Genomic DNA, 19,579 nt, shown 5'->3' on the forward strand with positions numbered 1-19,579 from the left:
ATGTATGCGTACGAATGTTTATTTGTATGCGCTTTAATTAAACCCCGTTATTTTTATTTGCAGTTTTACGACGACGTTCAATAACGTATAAAATGCAGAGAGCACACAGTGATATATATATTACAGATGTCGATATATATACGCTGTATATATACGTGGTGTATATATATGAAAAACTTATATATATATATATATATATATATATATATATATATATATATATCGTCTACATACGACGGTGACGTGCGAATTAAAATTATTTCTATAAATCCCCTTTTTCAAAATTATTTTTAATATGCAGTGATAATTAAGAAAAAAAAACAATACTGCATCGTTATTATTTGTCAATCGAAAGGAAAATTAGAGATAGATACAGGGGGGAGGGAAAGAGAAAGAGAGAAAGAGAGAATGAGAGAGAGAGAGAGAGAGAGAGAGAGAAGGAAAATAATTTGTTGGAAAAAAATCGAAACTTAAACGTAAAAATATTATAAGCCTATATCGTTGGTATTAATATTAGCACGGCATTGTTGATATCTTTACATCCAATTGAATATTTAGAATAATCGCACGGCATCGCAAAAGTACCTAGGAATAATATATTCTTTAATATATGAGAGAGAGAGAGAGAGAGAGAGAGAGAGAGAGAGAGAGAGAGAGAGAGAGAGAGAAATGAACCCCATAAAAAAGGACACAAGTACATAAAAAAAAAAAAAACACAGGACATGCATAAACATATAACATACATTAATATTAATACATACATAAAATTCGCGCACACGCTGTCTCATTGTATTTGTATGATAGAGAGAATAATATTGTCGTATCAATCATATTTCGTGATCATCGGAGCGACTCATTTTACTCTGTAAAAATGTTTTACAGCGTAAACATTATACCGGGTGTCTTCTAAAACTGCGTAAAAGTCTTTCCTGCTTTTTGTTCCTTTCAAACGGGATCGGATTATAAGCTTTTATTTCTTGGGGTACGATAAAGGAATGAAAAAAAGAAAAAAAAATGAGAAAGAATAATGAAAGAGAGAAAGGAAACAGAAAGAATTATGTGCGAGACGTGTTGAATGAAAGTGATTTATAATGGTTTGTACTGTAGATTGTATAGTATAAACAAGTTGGAAACGATTTTATTAGTGGTCAGAGAGCCCGGAATGTTACAATAATGTATAAGTCTAAAAAAAAAAAAAAAAAAAAAAAATTCTATCGGATATAATCTGGCGAAATTCTTTTCGAAAAGAATAAAAAAAAGAGGAATAGAAAGAAATAGAAAGAAAGAAAGAGAGAGAGAGAGAGAAAGAGAGAGCTCTTTTAGTCTTGTTCAACACACGACTGTGATCATTTTAGAAACGCCCACGTACGAACTCAACGCCACGTACGAAATCGAACCAGCAATCAACTTTGTGATAGTCTACTATGTACCGATCTGGTAAACTTCGTTGAAATAACCCCATTTCCTATAGATAAGCTGTATAATTAATTAGAACTTTGTCACGTACACGCAAGAAAGAAAAAGAAAAAAAAAAAAAGGAAAAGAAAAAAAAAACATATTTAATACATTTAAAGATGATAATATGAAATTGTGTTGTCCCCTGATTTGTATCACGTAGGCACGTTTAATAATAAATCGAAATATTATCTATATTTTTTTATATTATCGTATGTCTCCCTTACATTTGATCAACTCTTAATGGTATACTATATATATAAAATTGTGTACATATATATATATATATATATATATATATATATATATATATATATATATATATATATATTTATCTAACTAATTATAATTATTATAAATCGTTTCCCTCTTTTTCTAATCATCGTATATAGTGTCGAAAAAAGGTAGATAGGGATATTAGATTATTTTAATTACCTCTAATTATGATGAAAACATTAACTTGTAACTGCTTTATAATTTGTTGTATCTAACTGCGTAATAATGGCGTCCAGGACAAACCGCCAAAAGATCTGATGATCGTTCGCTTCTGTAATCGTTGTTACGTATATTTTACTTTTTTTTATACTTCATTGAGACTAGAATTATGCATTTATTTATTATATAGAAATATTATGTGGGATAATCTTTTTATACCTTTTACAATCGGGAGAAGAAAAAATTAAAATCATTCACCTGTATGTTTTCCGTACGTATTAAACGGCTCAACTGATTCTCGAATTGAAAATAGTTCCTCGATAAAATTGTATTATTGCGCAAAAGAAAAAAGCTGATTGGCTCTTTGCAAAATTTCGCGAATAACAAGCAAAAATATAGATAATGATTATATTACTTTGAAATTATTGTAATCGTATTGTTTCCGTATATACAAATAATTTACTATAATTAATCTTTTCTTTAAAATCGCAGATAGTACGTATTTAGTGTGTAGTAACATTTAAAATTTTATTTCTATGAATTTCCTATAGAGGGCAATACTGTAGACTAATGAAAGTACACATGATTTCAAAGAATTCAAACTACTCAAAGTGACAAAGTGTTTTGTATTATAGATTTATAAGAAAGATTAATTATTTATACATTATATATAAGTTTAATATTTAAAAATGTCTTCGTTTACATTTGGAACGCCTACTATAACGTCGAGCAGTTCAGGTTTTGGATTAGGAACTCAAAGGTATATGATTTAATTAACCTCTTAATATTATAACCTTTTACATTGAAATTCTTATGTATTATCATATAAATTAATGATATTACGATTTATATCGGTGATGATGTTGGCTTAAATAGCACATCCTTTACTTCAACGACTCCAGCAACCGGGTTAACATTTGGAACATCAACTCCAGCTACTACTACTGGGCTAAACTTTGGTTTTGGGGCAACACCAGCAACTTCTGCACCTAGTCAACCAGCTACCACCTTGTTAGGAACTGGAACAGCCACAACAACGGCAGCACCTAATCTATTTTCAACTCCAACCACTTCTGCCCCTTTATTTACAGGGCGTAATTTTGGAACACCTGCTCAAAATACAACATTAAAGGGACCTTTAAATACCACACCTGCAACGGGAGGTTTAATGTTTGGGAATCCTACCAGTACACGTAATATTGCATAGTAAATTAGGGCATAATAATTAAATAAAAAATAACTGTACTTCATTGACGAATAATATTTACAGCATCCTTGTTTGGTTCTATTAGTAGTGGTGGTTTAGCTGGTACAAAATTAACAACCACTACGACTACGACCTCGACCACAAGTAGAGGATTAGGTGGATTAGATGTTTCTGTTAATAATAAAGGTCTTTCCCAAGGAAGCAATAGTCCAACAGCTGCAAAGGAAAATTTATTACCAAATGAACTGATGCAAACCATAGATAAATTCAAGTAATTAGAAATGAATTATCTGATTGATTATATTACTATAGGGAAATATATATAACCTTAAATTTTTCTATTTTAATCAGAGAATTTGTAAAAACCCAGAAGGTATTATCTTCTGATATAGCAAGGGGTTCTGCAAGACCATTAAACCGTTGTGCAGAGGATACTGCATCATTAATGGAAATTTTAACTACATTAGCAGGATCTGTTCAACGAGATCGTGCTTTTGCCGATAAGTTAAAACAAGATACGGCAAAGGCATTACAAAATGCGGAAATAGCTCAGAGAACAAACGACACACCACCTGGCTTGCAATATGAAAATAATGCGCCACTTTTATTTTTCATGGAATTAACAGAAAATTTTGAACACGACTTAATGTTATTTAGATCTCAAATTGAAACAACAGAAAAACATATACAAACTATGATGACACCAAAGACCTTAACTCCGCAAGGTATAATAATATTTATTAATAATTTAAAAATAACATTGATTATAATACAACATAAAAATCATACAATTACTTTGTAGAATTAACTATGGCTATGAGTAAACTTCATGAGTCTTTAGTTGCTGTTGCTGGAAAATTACAAGGTGTACATTCAAAAGTACAACAACAAAAGGAACAATATTTAAATTTTAGAAAATACGTGTTAAAAGATAACACAAATGTTTTTGATGATGTTAAAACAAATGAAAAATCATTGCGAAATACTATAGGAAGAATTACTAGTGGGCCAACACCTTTTAGTCCAGGTTAGGATGTCATTTCTATAATAAGAAATACGTATTATATTAGAAATTTTAATGATTTAATTTTAATAGGCAATAGAAGTTTCCTATCTTCAACAGCATTGAATTCTACACAAGCAACCAGTTATGACGCGCGAAATCCTCTAGGTAACTAATTAAATGATTGATTTATAATATATTGCAATACTAATTTAATTTCACGCTAAAGACAAACTCCCAAGACAACGTGTGTTCTCGTTGTTACAACTTTCCCATAAACATGTCCTACCTTCAGGTCTTGCGTGGATCTAGTGTAAGGTAGAAATTACTAACATTTAACGTCCTTATTAAGTACTGTAGAAGTAATGTATAAAAGACATGAATCTGCTCTGTGATTTGTCTTCTTTACATATGATACATATATATATATATTTTTTTTGTTTGTTTCTACATATTATTTTTATTATTTGATTTTAATTTTGCGTTTGCAGGGGAAAAGTAGAGGCTGTATTTTAGTTATTGAGGTATTGAATTTTACTTTCTTTTTTGTGTTATAAACTATGGGAAAAATTATGGAGCTTTTCTATTTAATATTTTGGGAGCAAACTTGTGTTTGTCAAATATAAAATATTATATTTGGGTATATATATATATATTAACTAAGTGAAAGAAATGAAAAGTTTTGTCTTTTGCTTCTTAAGGAATGGCTGTGTATTTTATGTATGCTTTGAGTGCTCCTGCTTTATCATCGAAGTTGATATAATAATACTTGCATTATTCAAGAAATTGGTGGTAAAATTTGTACGTAAAGATAATATTTCTGCTAGTATCTTATAGCTAGCAGAATCTTTAGCGTAAGTGCAACTATGGGTAAGATGTAGTTTATGTCATTCAGGAATTATTCAAGTCTAGGAAAAAATTGTAGTAGTTACATTAGCAATTTTTGCTGATTATTTCTATTACATATCAATTATGGATTAAAGCTGCAGATAATGTGTAACACTCATTAATGATTCTATGAATTCATGGAAAACATCCGTCAGCTTCAACTAATGTACGTGCATTTAAGTTTACCATGATCTTTCAATGAATTCATTTTCATTAGTAATTATGTTGTTGCAGTTTGGGGTAGTACAACACCAGTCCCTTCTGCTATAAATACAACCATAGATTCGTCTGTCAAACCACCAACAGCAAGCTTGAATTTCAACGCGCCGACAAATCTTACTGCACCTTTGTCAACAATTGAATCAAATTCGAGTTTCCAACTACAGAAACCACCGATTGGAAATAAAAGAGGGAAACATTAATTTTACTTTTTTTTTTTTTTTTTTTTTTTTTCTTTTTTTATTTTCATAATTCATAAAAATATTAAATATAAGATAAACTTTCAGATATCTTTTTCATTATTGGAATATGAGTTTCATACATGATTATCTTTGTTAATAATGAATACAAAGTGCATAAGAAGATCTAAAAAATAATATACATATTTATAAACCATCACCTTAATGCTGATATATCAAATAATTGAAATAGATATTTTATATAAATTCTCATTATATCATATTTACAATTAAAAATCAATGCTTATATACGAATCTGCATTGATTTATTTAAACAAATCATTATCACAAGATAATCATCCTGAAAATGAAAATATTTTTATTGCTTTTTAATATAATATATAAGAATAACTCATTACTACTTATTAATCATTAATAGATTAAACACAATACAATTTATAAAGTTAGAAAAGTAGATGAAAAAAAAAAAAAAAAAGAAAACAAAGGATCAAATTTAGAACTCACAAATGAATTCATAATTTTGATCCATGTTATTTGATAAAATCATTACATTAATTTATTGATCCTTTGAGTACTTTATAGTTCTCTTTTATTACATATTTTTTATTTAGTAACAAATACTGCATTTACCATTTAAAGAGCACCAACTTGTAAAATTGGAATTAGCAATTTAAAAGCATCTTGAATGTACGAACTTGCATTCTCAGCCTGAACGAATAAAAAATAAATATTAATAATGATAATATAAAATGAAGTATTTTATAATAAATAAGTGAATAAATAAATAAATAAATAAATATATACATATATATATATATACATATATATATATATATATACACACTTACTTCAAAAAAGACTGTTGTTATATTAGCATTAATATCGTCTGCACTGTTAGACATTTTAATAAATTCTTTTAATACATCGGAGAAATGTGTAGCTAATAAACTAATTTCATCTGTTAAGATATGTGTTAGACGAACAAGTGCTTCTGCTTCACTTGCGGTACTACGTCTTTCTTTAATTAAAAGTAATTCTGCAGTTTTATGAAACCTTTCCATACTAACTGCTGTAAACTTTGCTATAGTAGAAATAGCACACTGAAAGATCTCCAGATTTGTGTGAGACATGGGAGAGGTAAAAAATGAACTAGATCTAACTTCTTTCCAAACCTACAAAAGATATTCTTACTAAGTAAATAACAATTTTAATATTATAATAATATATACTTACATCTTCGAGTTTTTCATATGTAATAATAATTTCTAATTCCTGGCAAGCATCAGCCAAACGACTTTTGAGATCTCTTTTATTTTCTGATTTATTTTCTTCATCATCCAAGTCACATAATTCTTTAACTTCTTCTAATGTTTCTTGCAGAGAAATCAAATCTTCTGCATCAAGATTTATCAGACATCCTTGAATCTTTATATTGCACTGTTTTGACAACATTTCTAATGCTTCTAGATGAACCAGGCCTTGATAATCATCAAACAAAGATTCAAAATGTATCTTCCTTGCCAATTGTTTCTCTTCGATCGTTTTTTCTTCAGATTCAGCTTTATCTTTTGCTTCTCTAAGTATTTGAGATAAATTTGGCTTATTTTCTTCTGGCATAAAAAATGCTCTCTTTTTTTTTAAACCAGGATCACCTTCTTGCAAAACTTCCATGGTCTTTTTACCTATCGCTTCTAAAGTATCCAAACCACCGCTCATAACTTTGCTACCAGTTGATTCAACTAATTTTGTAATGGATGAAACTCCAAGTAGAAAACTACTTAAACCAAAAGATCCTTGCGATAAACTAGATACATTTTCTGTAAGCTCTTTTTCTATAAACACAAATATACATTAGAAATTTATTAATTTATAATATAATACGTGTGATATAAAAGTAATGTAATAATAATATATAGTACCAGGAATTACAACTTCTTCTTCCTGTGTAGTATCTTGTATCATTTGTAACTGTGAGTTATCCGGTACATTTATTGTCTCTTCCAAAAGCGATAATCCTTGACTAACATGAGTTGTCAAAGTAGATACTCCAGCAGTAGCGGTGTTAATCAAGGAACTTACGCCCCAACTACCCCAATTGGCCCACAAAGAATTTTCAGTATCTTTATCGTCTATGGATAATCTATCTAATACTGGTTGTATTTTTTGTTCCGTTAGATCTTCAACTAATTCTATATTATTACCAATTTTTTCCCATCCTTGAGGTTTAAATATCTCTTTAAATTTTTTATTTGATTTCAGTTCTTCAGGCATATCAACTTCTGAAAGATCTGCATTAGAAGATATATCAGGGACAGCATCTATCTCCATTATAGATTCTTTAGAGATTACATTCTTCGTCGATATATCTTCTTTTACATTATCAATCGTATTAGATGTAATTTCAGACTCTTTTTCTATTTTTGTTCCTAGCTTCCGGGCACCAAGTTTTCTAGAACCATCACTTGATTTTTTAGGTCTAATCAATCTTTCCTCTTTAGTACCAATGGCTGTAATACTTTTAGAAATAACTTCTGTAGAATTTTCTTGATTCACAGTAGAAGTATCTAAGGTATTGTCTTTGACTATCGTCGTTTCTGTTGCTGTATCTGTCGAGGGAACAATTTCTTGAATTTTTTCAGTAGATACTTTACTTTCTTCATCGTTACACTCTTTAGTAGATATATCCTTTAAGGTAATAAGCTTTTCCTCATCGCTAGCAACTTCTCCTCGAAAGGAACGGAATCTAGGCTTCTCATAAATTAATATATTTTTTCTTGGCAATTGTGGAATGCATTCGGTATCGTCGTCCGATTCAGAATCAACGACCGATTGCATACCAGACCACCTCGTATCTTCTACATTAGTTTTCGAAGTTACATTATGAGCCAATTCCTCGTCAGCACTCTCAAAATCATCACTTTCTGACGTTGCCATATTAATTTTTCATCGAGACATTTACTATTTATTTTTCATATATCCTCTTAATTTGATCTGTCGTTAGATATCACATATTCGTCACAGCAGAGACACACACACACGCGTGCACGTATACTGAAATGCAATATTTAAGTTTTTAATTGATCACGTGGACAAATTAAAATTTTCATAAATATCTATATAGAGGATCATAAAACGCGAAATAACGTCTTCGTGGCAGTAACAAGTTCATTAAATTCAACTGCGCATGCGAGAAGGAAATTATTCAAGCTCCATTAGAGCCAATGAGAAAAATAGTTCGTTCATTTCAACATATTCTTACCTATTTCATATTTTGTTAGCTTCGTTAATTGTCCTTTAACATATTGATTAATATATTTATTTATAAATAGTATATAAAAAGTAGAAAATAATTGGTTTTTCCTTCTTTTTTGTTCTTTTTCCTTTTTTTTTTCTCCCCAAAATTGTACAATTAAATATTTTTCGTATCGTATAAAGTTAATATTAAGGTTAGTCTTCGATCAGCCAATCAACAACGTCTTCCTCGCGCATTAATACCAATTACATACTTTCTCGAACTATTTTCACTTTGATGATTTATATTATAAGAAAAAGAAAATTTATCACAATAAACTTTTATACCATCTCTTAATTACCCTTATTATTAACAATAGCAAAGAAATATTACACGTATTATTACTTTTGATATTAATTATCGTCGAAAATGATTCATTATAGAAAAGTATTAATGAAACGTTGGTATTAGATCGTTGGGCGCATGCGTGCGCGCTCGTCTTTTGTTTCGGCTTCCCGCCGTTCGTTGTTGCCGTGCAATTCATCAAGCGGGACAATGTACTCGACAAGTTTAACAAATTTACAAATGATTATCTCATTTTTGTATTGTTTTCTCTTTTCGGAATTATAAATATGATTGAACTATTGTCAGAGACGTTGATTTATCTGTATTCATATGTTATATTCTAATTTACGTGTAATCCAATGATCATTATTGTTGCTGTTTCGTTCTTCAGAATCTAATTCGAGAAATTTTCCATTCAACGTTTAAAAAATATTCAGAAAAAAAAAATGTACGTTAAACTTATTCTCTTTTATTTGAATGTAAAATCAAATCGAAAGCAGGATATTTTTGTAATTACATTTATTTCTTTTATAGAAAAAAGCTTACCACTTGAAATCAGGGATGGCGATAGCAGATTCGAGACCCTACGATCAAATATCTTTTACATCGAAAATTTTTAATCAAAGGTAAATTATTTTCTTTTAACTGATTATTAATTGATCTATCGCGCATTTTAATAATTATCGTTGGATACATCATAAGTATATAGTGGAATTAATCGATTCTATACTTTATTATATTCCACGTAAATTGAATTTCTTATATTCAGACATACAACGATCGATAATCAATTAAAAAGAAATATTCGAATATAATTAGTAAGAAATTTGCATTCGATTGTTATGGTTCCATTAATTTCACAAATATTATTATTTTGATTAGAATTAGATCGAAGATAAGATAATATAACGAAAGACCCTAATGAGGAACGAGATGGCATAGATAGAAATGAATGCAGTTTTAAACGGAAACCATTGGACCATGTCAATATCGTTATAGATATAACTGTGAAACCTCTTGGGACAGTTAGAATAGAGTAAATTAATTGCCGTCGTCGTCGTTGTTGTATGCGTCGTCGTCATCGTCATCCTCGTCGTTTGCGTTCTCGGTGCCAGAATGTCTTCAATCTTTGAAATGCTTCTGTGTGTTAGCAGTATGGAAGAGGTATATTACAAACACTGCTTGTTCTGACAGAAGCAAGATTAATCAACGATACCAACGATCCGGTTGTTCCGAGTTGAGCAAGAATTCAATTCGACTCGTCTCGTCTTTGTCATTGTCTCTTTCTCTTTCTCCCTCTCTTTCTCTTTCTCTTTCTCCCTCTCTTTCTCTTTCTCTTCCTTTTCTTCTTCCTCAACCTCTACTCACTCACTTCCTCTCTCTCCCTCTCTCTCTCTCTCTCTCTCGTTTACACCTCGCATTCACACGCAAGAGAGATAACTCTTCCCACTAACCTTCTATTTTCTCCTCGACGAATCCTTTACGAGCTACCGACGAATTTACTCAGAACTATCCAACAATGGCACGCAAAATTCAAATTGCTTTGGAGCAATTTGTTCGGAGTAAATACATGAGTATGATTTTGAAATAATATGAATAAATTATATTAATATATTATTACGAACAGACGGGAATTTTTGATATATATATATATATATATTTTTAGTTGAACGAGTAAGAAGGAGATTCGTGAATAAGAATATTCAGAGAATAATGGTGAACAAAGAATGCGTTTGCTTAACGATGTGGCTTTAGTAGACGAATTTCTGGTTAAATATATGAATAAGGGAGAGAGATTAGTTTCATGAAATATCGTATGTAATTTCGACTAGAAAGATGTCCTTGGTAAGCCTGCCACTTCGTGTTACAACTTAATGAGATCTCTCCAAAGGAAGCACCTGTCCTTTTCATTTCGCGACAATGTATATATATGTACGTATAATCTTTTCCATCGTTTCTCCGTTAACACTTAGCAATACTTTGAAATTATTTCCTCTTTATTACTCGTGAGAAAACATTAAAGTTTTCATCCAAGGAACGTTAACTTTTTTCATTTTTACTTATTAGAAATTTTTGGAAACAATTTTCGCTTGGAAATTATTGTATAAAATTATTTCAATTAAATAATTCATAACTTTACTTTTATTTTTGTTGTTGTAACATATATACGAAAGAGTTTCAAAGTTTTATTGTATATTTGAAATGAAATTTTGAAAGTAAAATCGCGTGATATTAATAAAATTAACTTTTAGGAATATACATATCTATATACATGGACGATGCCATTACGAGGATGAGAAGAAAGTAGAGAATAACGAGCAACTTTTTCCACCACACATACAACGTCAGGAAATTACTATAGTATTATTATTATGATTTTGAAAGCATGTAGAAAATTTATGAAACTATTTCGTACGATAGGTAGATGTATCAAAGGACAAACGAATTTTCTCGTAACTCTTTAATCGACATTTTGATTATCGATTCCCGCGTTATCTCTCTTAATGATCGTTAGTCAACGTGTACGTACATATGTACGTTGATCGATCGAAGTAACGAAGCATGGCATTTAGAGTTCGTTAAAATTTAACGATTCCAATGTGTGGAATGATAGGGAACTTTCATAAGTCATTTTTCATAGCTCGTTTTACTTTATGTTGACGAGGACATTTTGTCTAGCTATAATAAACGCTGTAATAAATAATACTTTTGATTATTTTATAATTATTCAAATAATCTATAAGTACACGGAATATACTAAACTACCATTTCAATAATACTACAATCTAATATTACATTCGCGTAATATTAGATATCTCGTAACACATTACATATTACATATAATATTACATATAAATTAATTTTAGTATAATTTATCCTATTTGATGAGTAATGATTGTTAATTGTTTCTTAAATAAAACTATAGAAAAAATTGCAAAATGAAACAAATTACTCTCGAACAATGAGAAATTAGAATTGCGAAATAACAGCATGACGGGGTAAAGGAGTAAGGGAAAAGTAAGATTATATCGTTTGTGATTATGAAGTACTCTGAAACTTTTGCAATATCTGCCTTACAAACCAGCTTCTTAGAATATTGTCCTATGTTAGTTTGTAACTTTTTCTTTCTTTCTTCCTTTCTTTCTTTTTTCCTGCACTTTTCCTTTTTCTTTTTCCTTTTTAATAACTTCTTCTTTCCTCTATACATATACTTATAGATATATATATATATATATATATATATATATATATATATATATGTATATGTAAGATAAAAAAGTATATATATACACATTTTTCACTGAGTATACACATTTATATCAAATATATCAAGGAAATATTGCTCTAAACTCCCATGACATTGCACATTTTCATTGTCTACTAGATGATAATTGGACGCATACTCATGGGAATAACATTTATTTATTCGACAAAAAGAAATTAATTCGTATAATTATCAATGGACATTACTACGCTTGGCTCTCTCTCTCTCTCTCTCTCTTTCTTTTTCTTTCTCTTTTGTGTTCTCTTTCTCCAAATATTATTAAAAATGTAACACTTGGAACATATTTAATCCGATGAAACGTTACGCCTGTTATGTTCATATATAATTATTTCATATGTAATTTAATTTCTTTAGATGTACGTACATACGTACACATACATATCAAAACATACACAGATATATCATTATATATATGATAATGAAAAACATTGTTGGCAATTTTTGTTTTAATATTCTAATGTACTTTATTGTTTAATTAAATAATCGAATAATAATAATAATAATAATAGTCGCTTCATAAACTATTCTATAACTATGTTACATCACATATGTATGATGTGCATATGTGAATGTGTATGTATATATATATATATATATATATATATATCACTTGCTCGTGATACATTAGTTGTTAGTACTAGAAACCGTCGCTAGTTTACGCATAGGGGTTTGATGTTTCCCGCTTGCGATACGGCACTGGTACGATTTTATCTATGGTGCAGGGACGACAAAAAGCATACTTACCTGGCGCAGAGGTTACCGTGATCACAAAGGCGGTTCCTCCAGGGTGAGGCTCTTCCATTGCACTTCGGTTGAGCTGACCCTTGCGAATATCCCTAATGCGGATATCTCGGGCGTAAAATTTTTGATAGTTGGGACTGCGTTCGCGCTATCCCAAATAAATTTATTTTCAAAAATAATTTCTTACCATGACAATATATATATTAAACATTGTTGAAAAGGAAAAAAATGAAAAAAATATTGGACTTTATATTAATTCGCCATTTTAGTCTTTTTATTTTATTTTTATGTAAATTAAGAGAAAGCTAAAAATATCTCCTCTGATTTTCCATTTGTTATATTTTATATCCTTTCTTGTTTAAAAGACAAATTATTATTTTATAATAATATTTCTCTATTTTGATGTGTTTTAAGAAAATGGAAATAAATAAACAAATTGATAATAATTTTATCCTTATGAAATTTTTCAAATGGTGCCTTATTTACCGCTTTTTATCGAGAAAGGGAAATGATCGATTCTGATTAGTGGATTTATTTACATATTACGCTTTCACGTATTTACGTTTCTTATGTCTTCCTAATAGAGAAGTAATGACATTTTCTATTCAATGGTTATCAGTTCGACACGTATTTCATATCGTTCTCATTCATTTCAGGTAATTAATATATTTTTTTAACGTGTATTCTCTTTAAGTATATATCAGTCGATTCCTAAAAGTGTGTTTTCTATGATATATTATTCGTGAATCGTGACAACGGTACTGAAAAAGAGATACCAATGAAAATGAAAGAGGTGATCGTATATTGTGTTTTTTCTTTTTTTTTTTTCTCATACTTTTTGGCATTATTTATTTATAGATCTTCCTTTTCTCTCCTGATTATTTGATTCTAATATATTTATGATGTATTTCGATGATTCGTATAATCTTATATCGTATTTATAAAAATGTTATATTTTCGATTATTAGATCGAGAAATTACATTTATTCCAGACGACATTAATCAAGATGACGTAATGTACATGCAGGATGAGAATCTTTTTACCACCGAAGTCAATGTTATCAACCAGTGACAGAAAATGCATCGTTCTTCTTTTAATTACAGGTAATTAGAATTTATTTTTTAAGATATATTTTCTTTCGATATATCAATCGATTTTTAAAAGTGTGTTTTTTATGGTGTATTATTCGTAAATCGTGACAACGGGACTGAAAAAGAAATATTAATGAAAATAAAAATGGTGATCGTATATATAGCGTCTTTTCTTTCTTTCGTATTTTTTGCCATTATTTCTCTACGTATCTTACTTTTCTCTTCTGATTATTTGATTCTAGTATATTTGTAATGTATTCCAACGATTCGTATGATCTTATATCGTATTTATAAAGATTTTATATTTTCGATTATTAGATCGAAAAATTACGTATTAATTGACTAGCAATGTATCTGCGCATGCGCGGCGCGAATTGTTTAATCGTCTTGCCGGTGAATATGACGCCATTTTGTGTTCGGTGATCATTAGTTAGACAGGGAAGCCGTATCCTCCTCATTAATTTCAGGTAATTAGTATATTTTTTCTAACGTACACCCTCTTTCTATATATCAATCGATTGCAAAAAAGTCGATTTTCACGGGTGAATGTTCGCAAATCGGGGCATTGTCGCGTTTAAAAGATATTCGCGAAAATAAAATCTGCGTCTTGGCGTCCTTTTGGAAGCTATTGCGTCATACCTTTTTTTTCAAATTTTCTGCTCTTATTTTTACGATATCGATATTTCTCTCGTTTTTTAATGATGCTTTTAATAATAATTTATCATTAATTAATCATCATTAATCGTATTTCGTGTTATATTCGATTTTTGTATTTATATATATATGTATATATATATATATATATATCATCGCATATTCATATATGTATATATGTACGTGCATGCCTTCTTGGATATCCCCTTACTTATATATGTATATATGTACACACACCAATGACTTTTTTTTCTTACCAATCGATCTTGCATTGTCCAGGTTTCCAAGAATTCTATGGACTGAAACAGACGGAATATTTTGGCTTTTCTTTTTCTACACATACTTTCTCGTCGTCCTATGTATAGGTAAGTCTCTTCTTCTTTTTAAAAACAAAACGAGAGTGAGTGAGAGAGAGAGAGAGAGAGAGAGAGAGCATGCTTTCGGTAAAGTACACAATCGTAGATCTGCAAATTTCCAAGAAAATTCTCGATCGAGCGCGTGACGAAACAGTCAAACGTTCGAGCTCGTCCAAGGACAATAGTACAAGCATTAGTCTTATAGAATCTTTCGGTATGTACGTACGTACGTAATTAAAAGAACGTCGATTAAAATTTTCCTCCTTAGATTTATTTTATTCCAGAATATTTTAATTCTAGTTTTATTTCTATTTATTTGATGTCATAGAAAGTTTATTATAGTACAAAAAACTATAGAAATTTATATACTTTATAATTCAGTCTATTGATCTAATTATTATTTTATTTGAAATGTATCTTAGGATACAAGCGTGTACCACCGTCAGCTATACATTTTGATACATCTCTAAAGACTTTATTTAGCTTTGATTAATTTTATTTCAAATATTAATTACATATCATTAATATTTTTAAATATTATACTTTATAATGTGCAAAATCAAAAATGATCCACAGGACATGTGCTTTGTAAATGTTATATTTTATATATATTTATATATATATATGTATATAAAGTTTATCATTTTTTATGTTTCAGCTTTTTGGATCTTAGAAATAATTTGTGATCGTGTGCAAAGCGGTCTTAGAATCAGTGTTTGCTCGTACCAGTTTTAATTTACTTTTTTATGGTTAAATAAGTTGATCAAATATAATTAGATTCAATAGAAATTCGCGAATTAGAGTCATACTTGGATTAAAGCATCATCATTCTTCATTATCTTGGAGCAGGATGCTCATCGTGCAAAGGACTAACAAGAGCTCCGGTAAATTTCTTTTTTATTCCTCCATAAATTTACAAATTTTTTAACATAACAATGATAGTAATAATTTGTTTTTTGTTTCTTTTTCAGCTCAAATGAAAGAAGAATCATCCTTTTCATAATCACGGGGCAGGATGCTCATCGTGCAAGCCTTAATGAAGATTTTAAGTAAGTAAAGTTTTTTAATTAAACAATTCCTCAATAATTTAAATGATTTTTTTATTACAACAATGATACTAATAATTTTGTTTTTGTTATTTCCAGAACGTCATTGCGATCGTGCGCGAAGCAATGGATAAATCGAGTGTTGTATCGCTAAAATAAAAAGTAAAAAGTCGCGAAGTAGAAGCAGTGTGTTTGTTCGTTCGTGTTTCGCGATTTAAACTTGTGTGTGTGTTCTTGGCTCGACTGCGTGCAATGCAGTTATTAGAATCAGTGTTTGTTCTCGAAGTTTTTTCACAGTCGCACATGATTGTATTTATAAAAGACAATAGAATTTCGCGCATTAACTTCAGTGAACGTTCGTTAAAAAATAACTAACGCGTATTAGAATCAGTGCATCATTGAAGAGGATCTCGACCAACTTCGATGTCGACTTACTACCTCATTTTGAACCAACTACAAATCATCCACCCTCAATTTCGACCTAAATCGCGGACGAGTGTTTTGGAGCCATCGCAGAACTTCTTAAGTAGTAAGTGAACAAATTTTAAGTTCCTCCAGTGCTCAATCATGCCGAGGACGAATGGTCCGAATCGGCACGAGTTACTGGTTGTAATTTTTTTTAGATGAATTATTAACGAGCATGACCGAGAGTAATTCCCTCTTTTGGATTTACTCACGAGTACAAAGATTTATTTTTAATCGTCCATTTACTTTCAATTGTCCATGTTTGTTTTTATTAGCTTAGGCTATAGGGTCTTCTTGTTTCATCGGCTCGACTCGTTTAATTATCAGTGCATAAAATTAGTTATTTCGCGATATTAATTATGAAATCGGGCATTCATTTACCCTATTTCGTCAAGAGAAAAACATGTATTATGGTTTAGATTACATGCATTGATTATTTCGTACTTACTATTAATCTATTTAATCGCGGTCTATCACGTCGATGTATCGATATAAATGTATCAAAAAATGAGCAAGAAGACAATCGCGACGGATAGATTTTGGAAAACAAGTGGTAGATATTCATGATACTTGCTCTATAATTAAAATAACCACTTGTTAAAAGAAATCGTCCGAGGTTTTTCGATGAAAAATTTAAATAAATATTCAATGAATTTTTTTGATGAATGAAAAGTCTCAATAGAGTCATTGTTTTTGAAAGGAAAAAGTCGAGTAGAGTAATTGTTAAAAAAAAAAAAAAAAAAAAAAACAAAGAGACTTGTAAAGTCATAGCCCGTAGAATCTAAAATAAATTAATCAATTTTTAGATCAGGATTTTCAGCTTCTAACAAACTAATTATCTCCCCTCGCCCTCATGCTTTCTGCGTTCCTCATCCATGCATGTGCCCAGGTGTTACTCGTATGGATGAGAAACGGGATTAGTATGGGTTTAGTTTTAAGTTCTCCCTTATTGGCGGCTGTCAATGTGTTAGTGATTGCGCACGATATACTTTTCATCTGTGTGTGCTTGCTCGTGTTAGGTGGTGGATTGTATATCGTTTCGCGATAATTTTTAAATAATTACATATCCTATAAATTCAATATATTATTATTAATATCGTTTTGCATAGTAGAGTTACTACATTTTCTTGAAATATTCAAATACTCATATATTACTAATACCGTTGTGGTATACCGGTATGTACTAGTATCTTTTTTTTTTTTCCTTTAACCATTTACGCAATTAATAATCATTAGCCTTGACAGCCGATTACAGCAATTGGTACGTATCCCCTAATTAACTATGAATTATACGCGTATGAGCTAGGGTGTCGGAGGTGCCCCGGGGCATACTCTCTAGTGTAGGCTTTTGCATCCTGGCGGTATGTGAGAGAATCGTGGAGTGTATGTGTTGGAACGAATGTTTTGCAATATTTTAAATATAGGTTATAGGCAGGCAGGTAGCATATCTTTTTCTGTGTGATTGTCCGTTTAATTTTAAGCAGGTAGGATCGAATAAGACGCGCAGGGTATAATTTTCACTCAAAAGTGGAAATTTCCGTCTCCGGATATTATACAAAGTTTCAGCAAATTTTAGAATTTTTCAACATGTTCGCCTTTTTCCATATTTTGCTGATACTCTGTATTGCGATATATATCAGTATCAAACAGTTTAAAAGTCTTTGCATAAGACTTTTCAACATGTTCGATATTTAGTATTAAGTGTATTAACAGTTTGCACTTTCGTGATATCCCATAATAATTTCTAATATCTAATATATTATATATCTGTAGTGAAGTAAAAGTAATGAAAGTACAAAATTGTGAGAGAAATTTGTGTTGGAAATGAATGCTTTGTTATTTTTTTAAATATAGGTTATAGCCAGGCTGGTTAGAGTATATATCTTTTTCTGTACGATTGTATGTTTAATTTTAAATAAGTAGAACTGATTTTTGGGTATTAAAGCGCCTAAAATGGCTGCTATTTAAATTCTATTATATGCATATATGCATTTCCGAAAAGGGAAACATATTGAAAATGACATATAATTACTTCACCGTTATTTTCTATGATGAACATAATTTCATTGGAAATATATCGAAGAATTTATTAGATTTCTTGAATTTAAAACATTTTAAAAATTTGATACTATTGAATTATTTATTTAACCTCTTATCGTAGTTTAATTTATATTTAATTAAATTCATTTCCTATTACTGTAATAATAAATTTTATATTTATCTCTATAGTAATATTTATTAATAAAATATTTAATTATTGAAAATGTATATTTCAGGTGTGTGGCCTTAATTGGCACATAAATTTGATTTGCTTATTTATTATTAATATTTATAGGAACAGAACTAAAATGCATATTTTAGCATATTAATGCAATTTTATTCCACTTGTTCTTGTGATTTCTTGTTAATATACTATTTTGAATTTTCCAGATATTTAACGATGAGAATGTATGATTGTATGTATGAAATGTAAAGTTGCACAGGAAGAATTAATATAAAATGTGAATATTGTTTTATCTTTGATAATGTATATATATATATATATATATATATATATATGTATATAATATGATATATAATATAATGGTAGATACTTATTTTTTTAACATTACCTATTCCTATTGCATGTTAATTTATTTGTATATAATTATAAGGCATGATGCATGTTAAGATTCTTATGCTTTTGCATGTTTATTTTAATAGTACTATTAAGAATTCTACTTTTAAGGTTAATTTATTTTTAAGATTAATTTAAGATAAAAAAGACAATTCGGTCGATTGTCTGCCGTTTAATAATTAAGATAGTTCAAAAAGCGTGGAACTATTTTCATCATATTTCCAATTAGCTTCATTAACTTTTATAAATCTCCAACTTTTAATTCAGCAATAATATATTAAAACTTATTGGAAATGTGTTAATTATTGTGAATTTAATTGTTCAATTAAATTTAACAT

General features: G+C 29.6%; 2 protein-coding genes, 2 long non-coding RNA genes and 1 other non-coding gene across 15 annotated transcripts; 4 read left to right on the forward strand and 1 right to left on the reverse strand.

Moving 5' to 3' along the window:
* The first annotated feature begins 1,813 nt into the window (after positions 1–1,813).
* On the forward strand, positions 1,814–5,908 carry LOC124955140 (nucleoporin p58/p45-like). Of its 9 annotated transcripts, XM_047509111.1 has the most exons (9): positions 1,815–2,650; positions 2,767–3,083; positions 3,161–3,368; positions 3,449–3,822; positions 3,900–4,124; positions 4,194–4,268; positions 4,592–4,624; positions 5,144–5,154; positions 5,223–5,333. In XM_047509111.1, exons 1-7 carry the CDS (start codon positions 2,580–2,582, stop codon positions 4,600–4,602), a joined length of 1,281 nt encoding a protein of 426 aa, XP_047365067.1. In that variant the 5' UTR covers positions 1,815–2,579; the 3' UTR covers positions 4,603–4,624; positions 5,144–5,154; positions 5,223–5,333. The 9 variants fall into 9 exon arrangements, 7 of the variants coding, with proteins under 7 accessions (XP_047365061.1, XP_047365060.1, XP_047365067.1 ...); XM_047509105.1 differs by lacking the exon at positions 4,592–4,624 and having other exon boundaries at positions 1,814–2,650; positions 5,223–5,483; XR_007102772.1 differs by having other exon boundaries at positions 4,396–5,154; positions 5,223–5,361.
* LOC124955138 (protein FAM114A2) lies at positions 5,429–8,856 on the reverse strand. 2 transcript variants are annotated; one of them, XM_047509100.1, is made up of 6 exons: positions 8,667–8,856; positions 7,327–8,458; positions 6,641–7,239; positions 6,256–6,579; positions 6,038–6,115; positions 5,429–5,747 (listed from the first exon to the last, which is right to left on the reverse strand). In XM_047509100.1, exons 2-5 carry the CDS (start codon positions 8,339–8,341, stop codon positions 6,041–6,043), a joined length of 2,013 nt encoding a protein of 670 aa, XP_047365056.1. In that variant the 5' UTR covers positions 8,342–8,458; positions 8,667–8,856; the 3' UTR covers positions 5,429–5,747; positions 6,038–6,040. The 2 variants fall into 2 exon arrangements, with proteins under 2 accessions (XP_047365056.1, XP_047365055.1); XM_047509099.1 differs by lacking the exon at positions 5,429–5,747 and having other exon boundaries at positions 5,760–6,115.
* Positions 8,324–12,181, forward strand: LOC124955142. Of its 2 annotated transcripts, none has more exons than XR_007102775.1 (5): positions 8,324–9,432; positions 9,519–9,610; positions 9,867–10,558; positions 10,651–10,916; positions 11,237–12,181. It is a non-coding gene; the product is annotated as an uncharacterized LOC124955142 (long non-coding RNA). The 2 variants fall into 2 exon arrangements; XR_007102776.1 differs by having other exon boundaries at positions 10,139–10,558.
* Positions 12,182–13,006: 825 nt separating this feature from the next.
* Positions 13,007–13,169, forward strand: LOC124955280. Its single transcript, XR_007102818.1, has one exon. It is a non-coding gene; the product is annotated as a U1 spliceosomal RNA (small nuclear RNA).
* A 1,243-nt stretch (positions 13,170–14,412) lies between these two features.
* On the forward strand, positions 14,413–18,767 carry LOC124955031. The gene is made up of 5 exons (XR_007102737.1): positions 14,413–14,570; positions 15,037–15,122; positions 15,772–15,997; positions 16,085–16,162; positions 16,259–18,767. It is a non-coding gene; the product is annotated as an uncharacterized LOC124955031 (long non-coding RNA).
* Positions 18,768–19,579: the final 812 nt, after the last annotated feature.

The sequence above is a fragment of the Vespa velutina genome, chromosome 17, assembly GCF_912470025.1.
Source record: "Vespa velutina chromosome 17, iVesVel2.1, whole genome shotgun sequence".
Classification (NCBI taxonomy): domain Eukaryota; kingdom Metazoa; phylum Arthropoda; class Insecta; order Hymenoptera; family Vespidae; genus Vespa; species Vespa velutina.

Excerpts from the sequence above, each read along its gene's own strand:
- LOC124955138 (XM_047509100.1), bottom strand. The coding sequence starts at position 8,341 with ATGGCAACGTCAGAAAGTGATGATTTTGAGAGTGCTGACGAGGAATTG. Across the intron at positions 7,240-7,326 it reads AGAAGAAGTTGTAATTCCTG|AAAAAGAGCTTACAGAAAAT; the intron begins GTACTATATATT and ends TTGTGTTTATAG. Across the intron at positions 6,116-6,255 it reads TAACAACAGTCTTTTTTGAA|GCTGAGAATGCAAGTTCGTA; the intron begins GTAAGTGTGTAT and ends TTATTCGTTCAG.
- LOC124955140 (XM_047509104.1), top strand. The coding sequence starts at position 2,580 with ATGTCTTCGTTTACATTTGGAACGCCTACTATAACGTCGAGCAGTTCA. Across the intron at positions 2,651-2,766 it reads TTTGGATTAGGAACTCAAAG|CACATCCTTTACTTCAACGA; the intron begins GTATATGATTTA and ends TGGCTTAAATAG. Across the intron at positions 4,269-5,222 it reads TGACGCGCGAAATCCTCTAG|TTTGGGGTAGTACAACACCA; the intron begins GTAACTAATTAA and ends ATGTTGTTGCAG.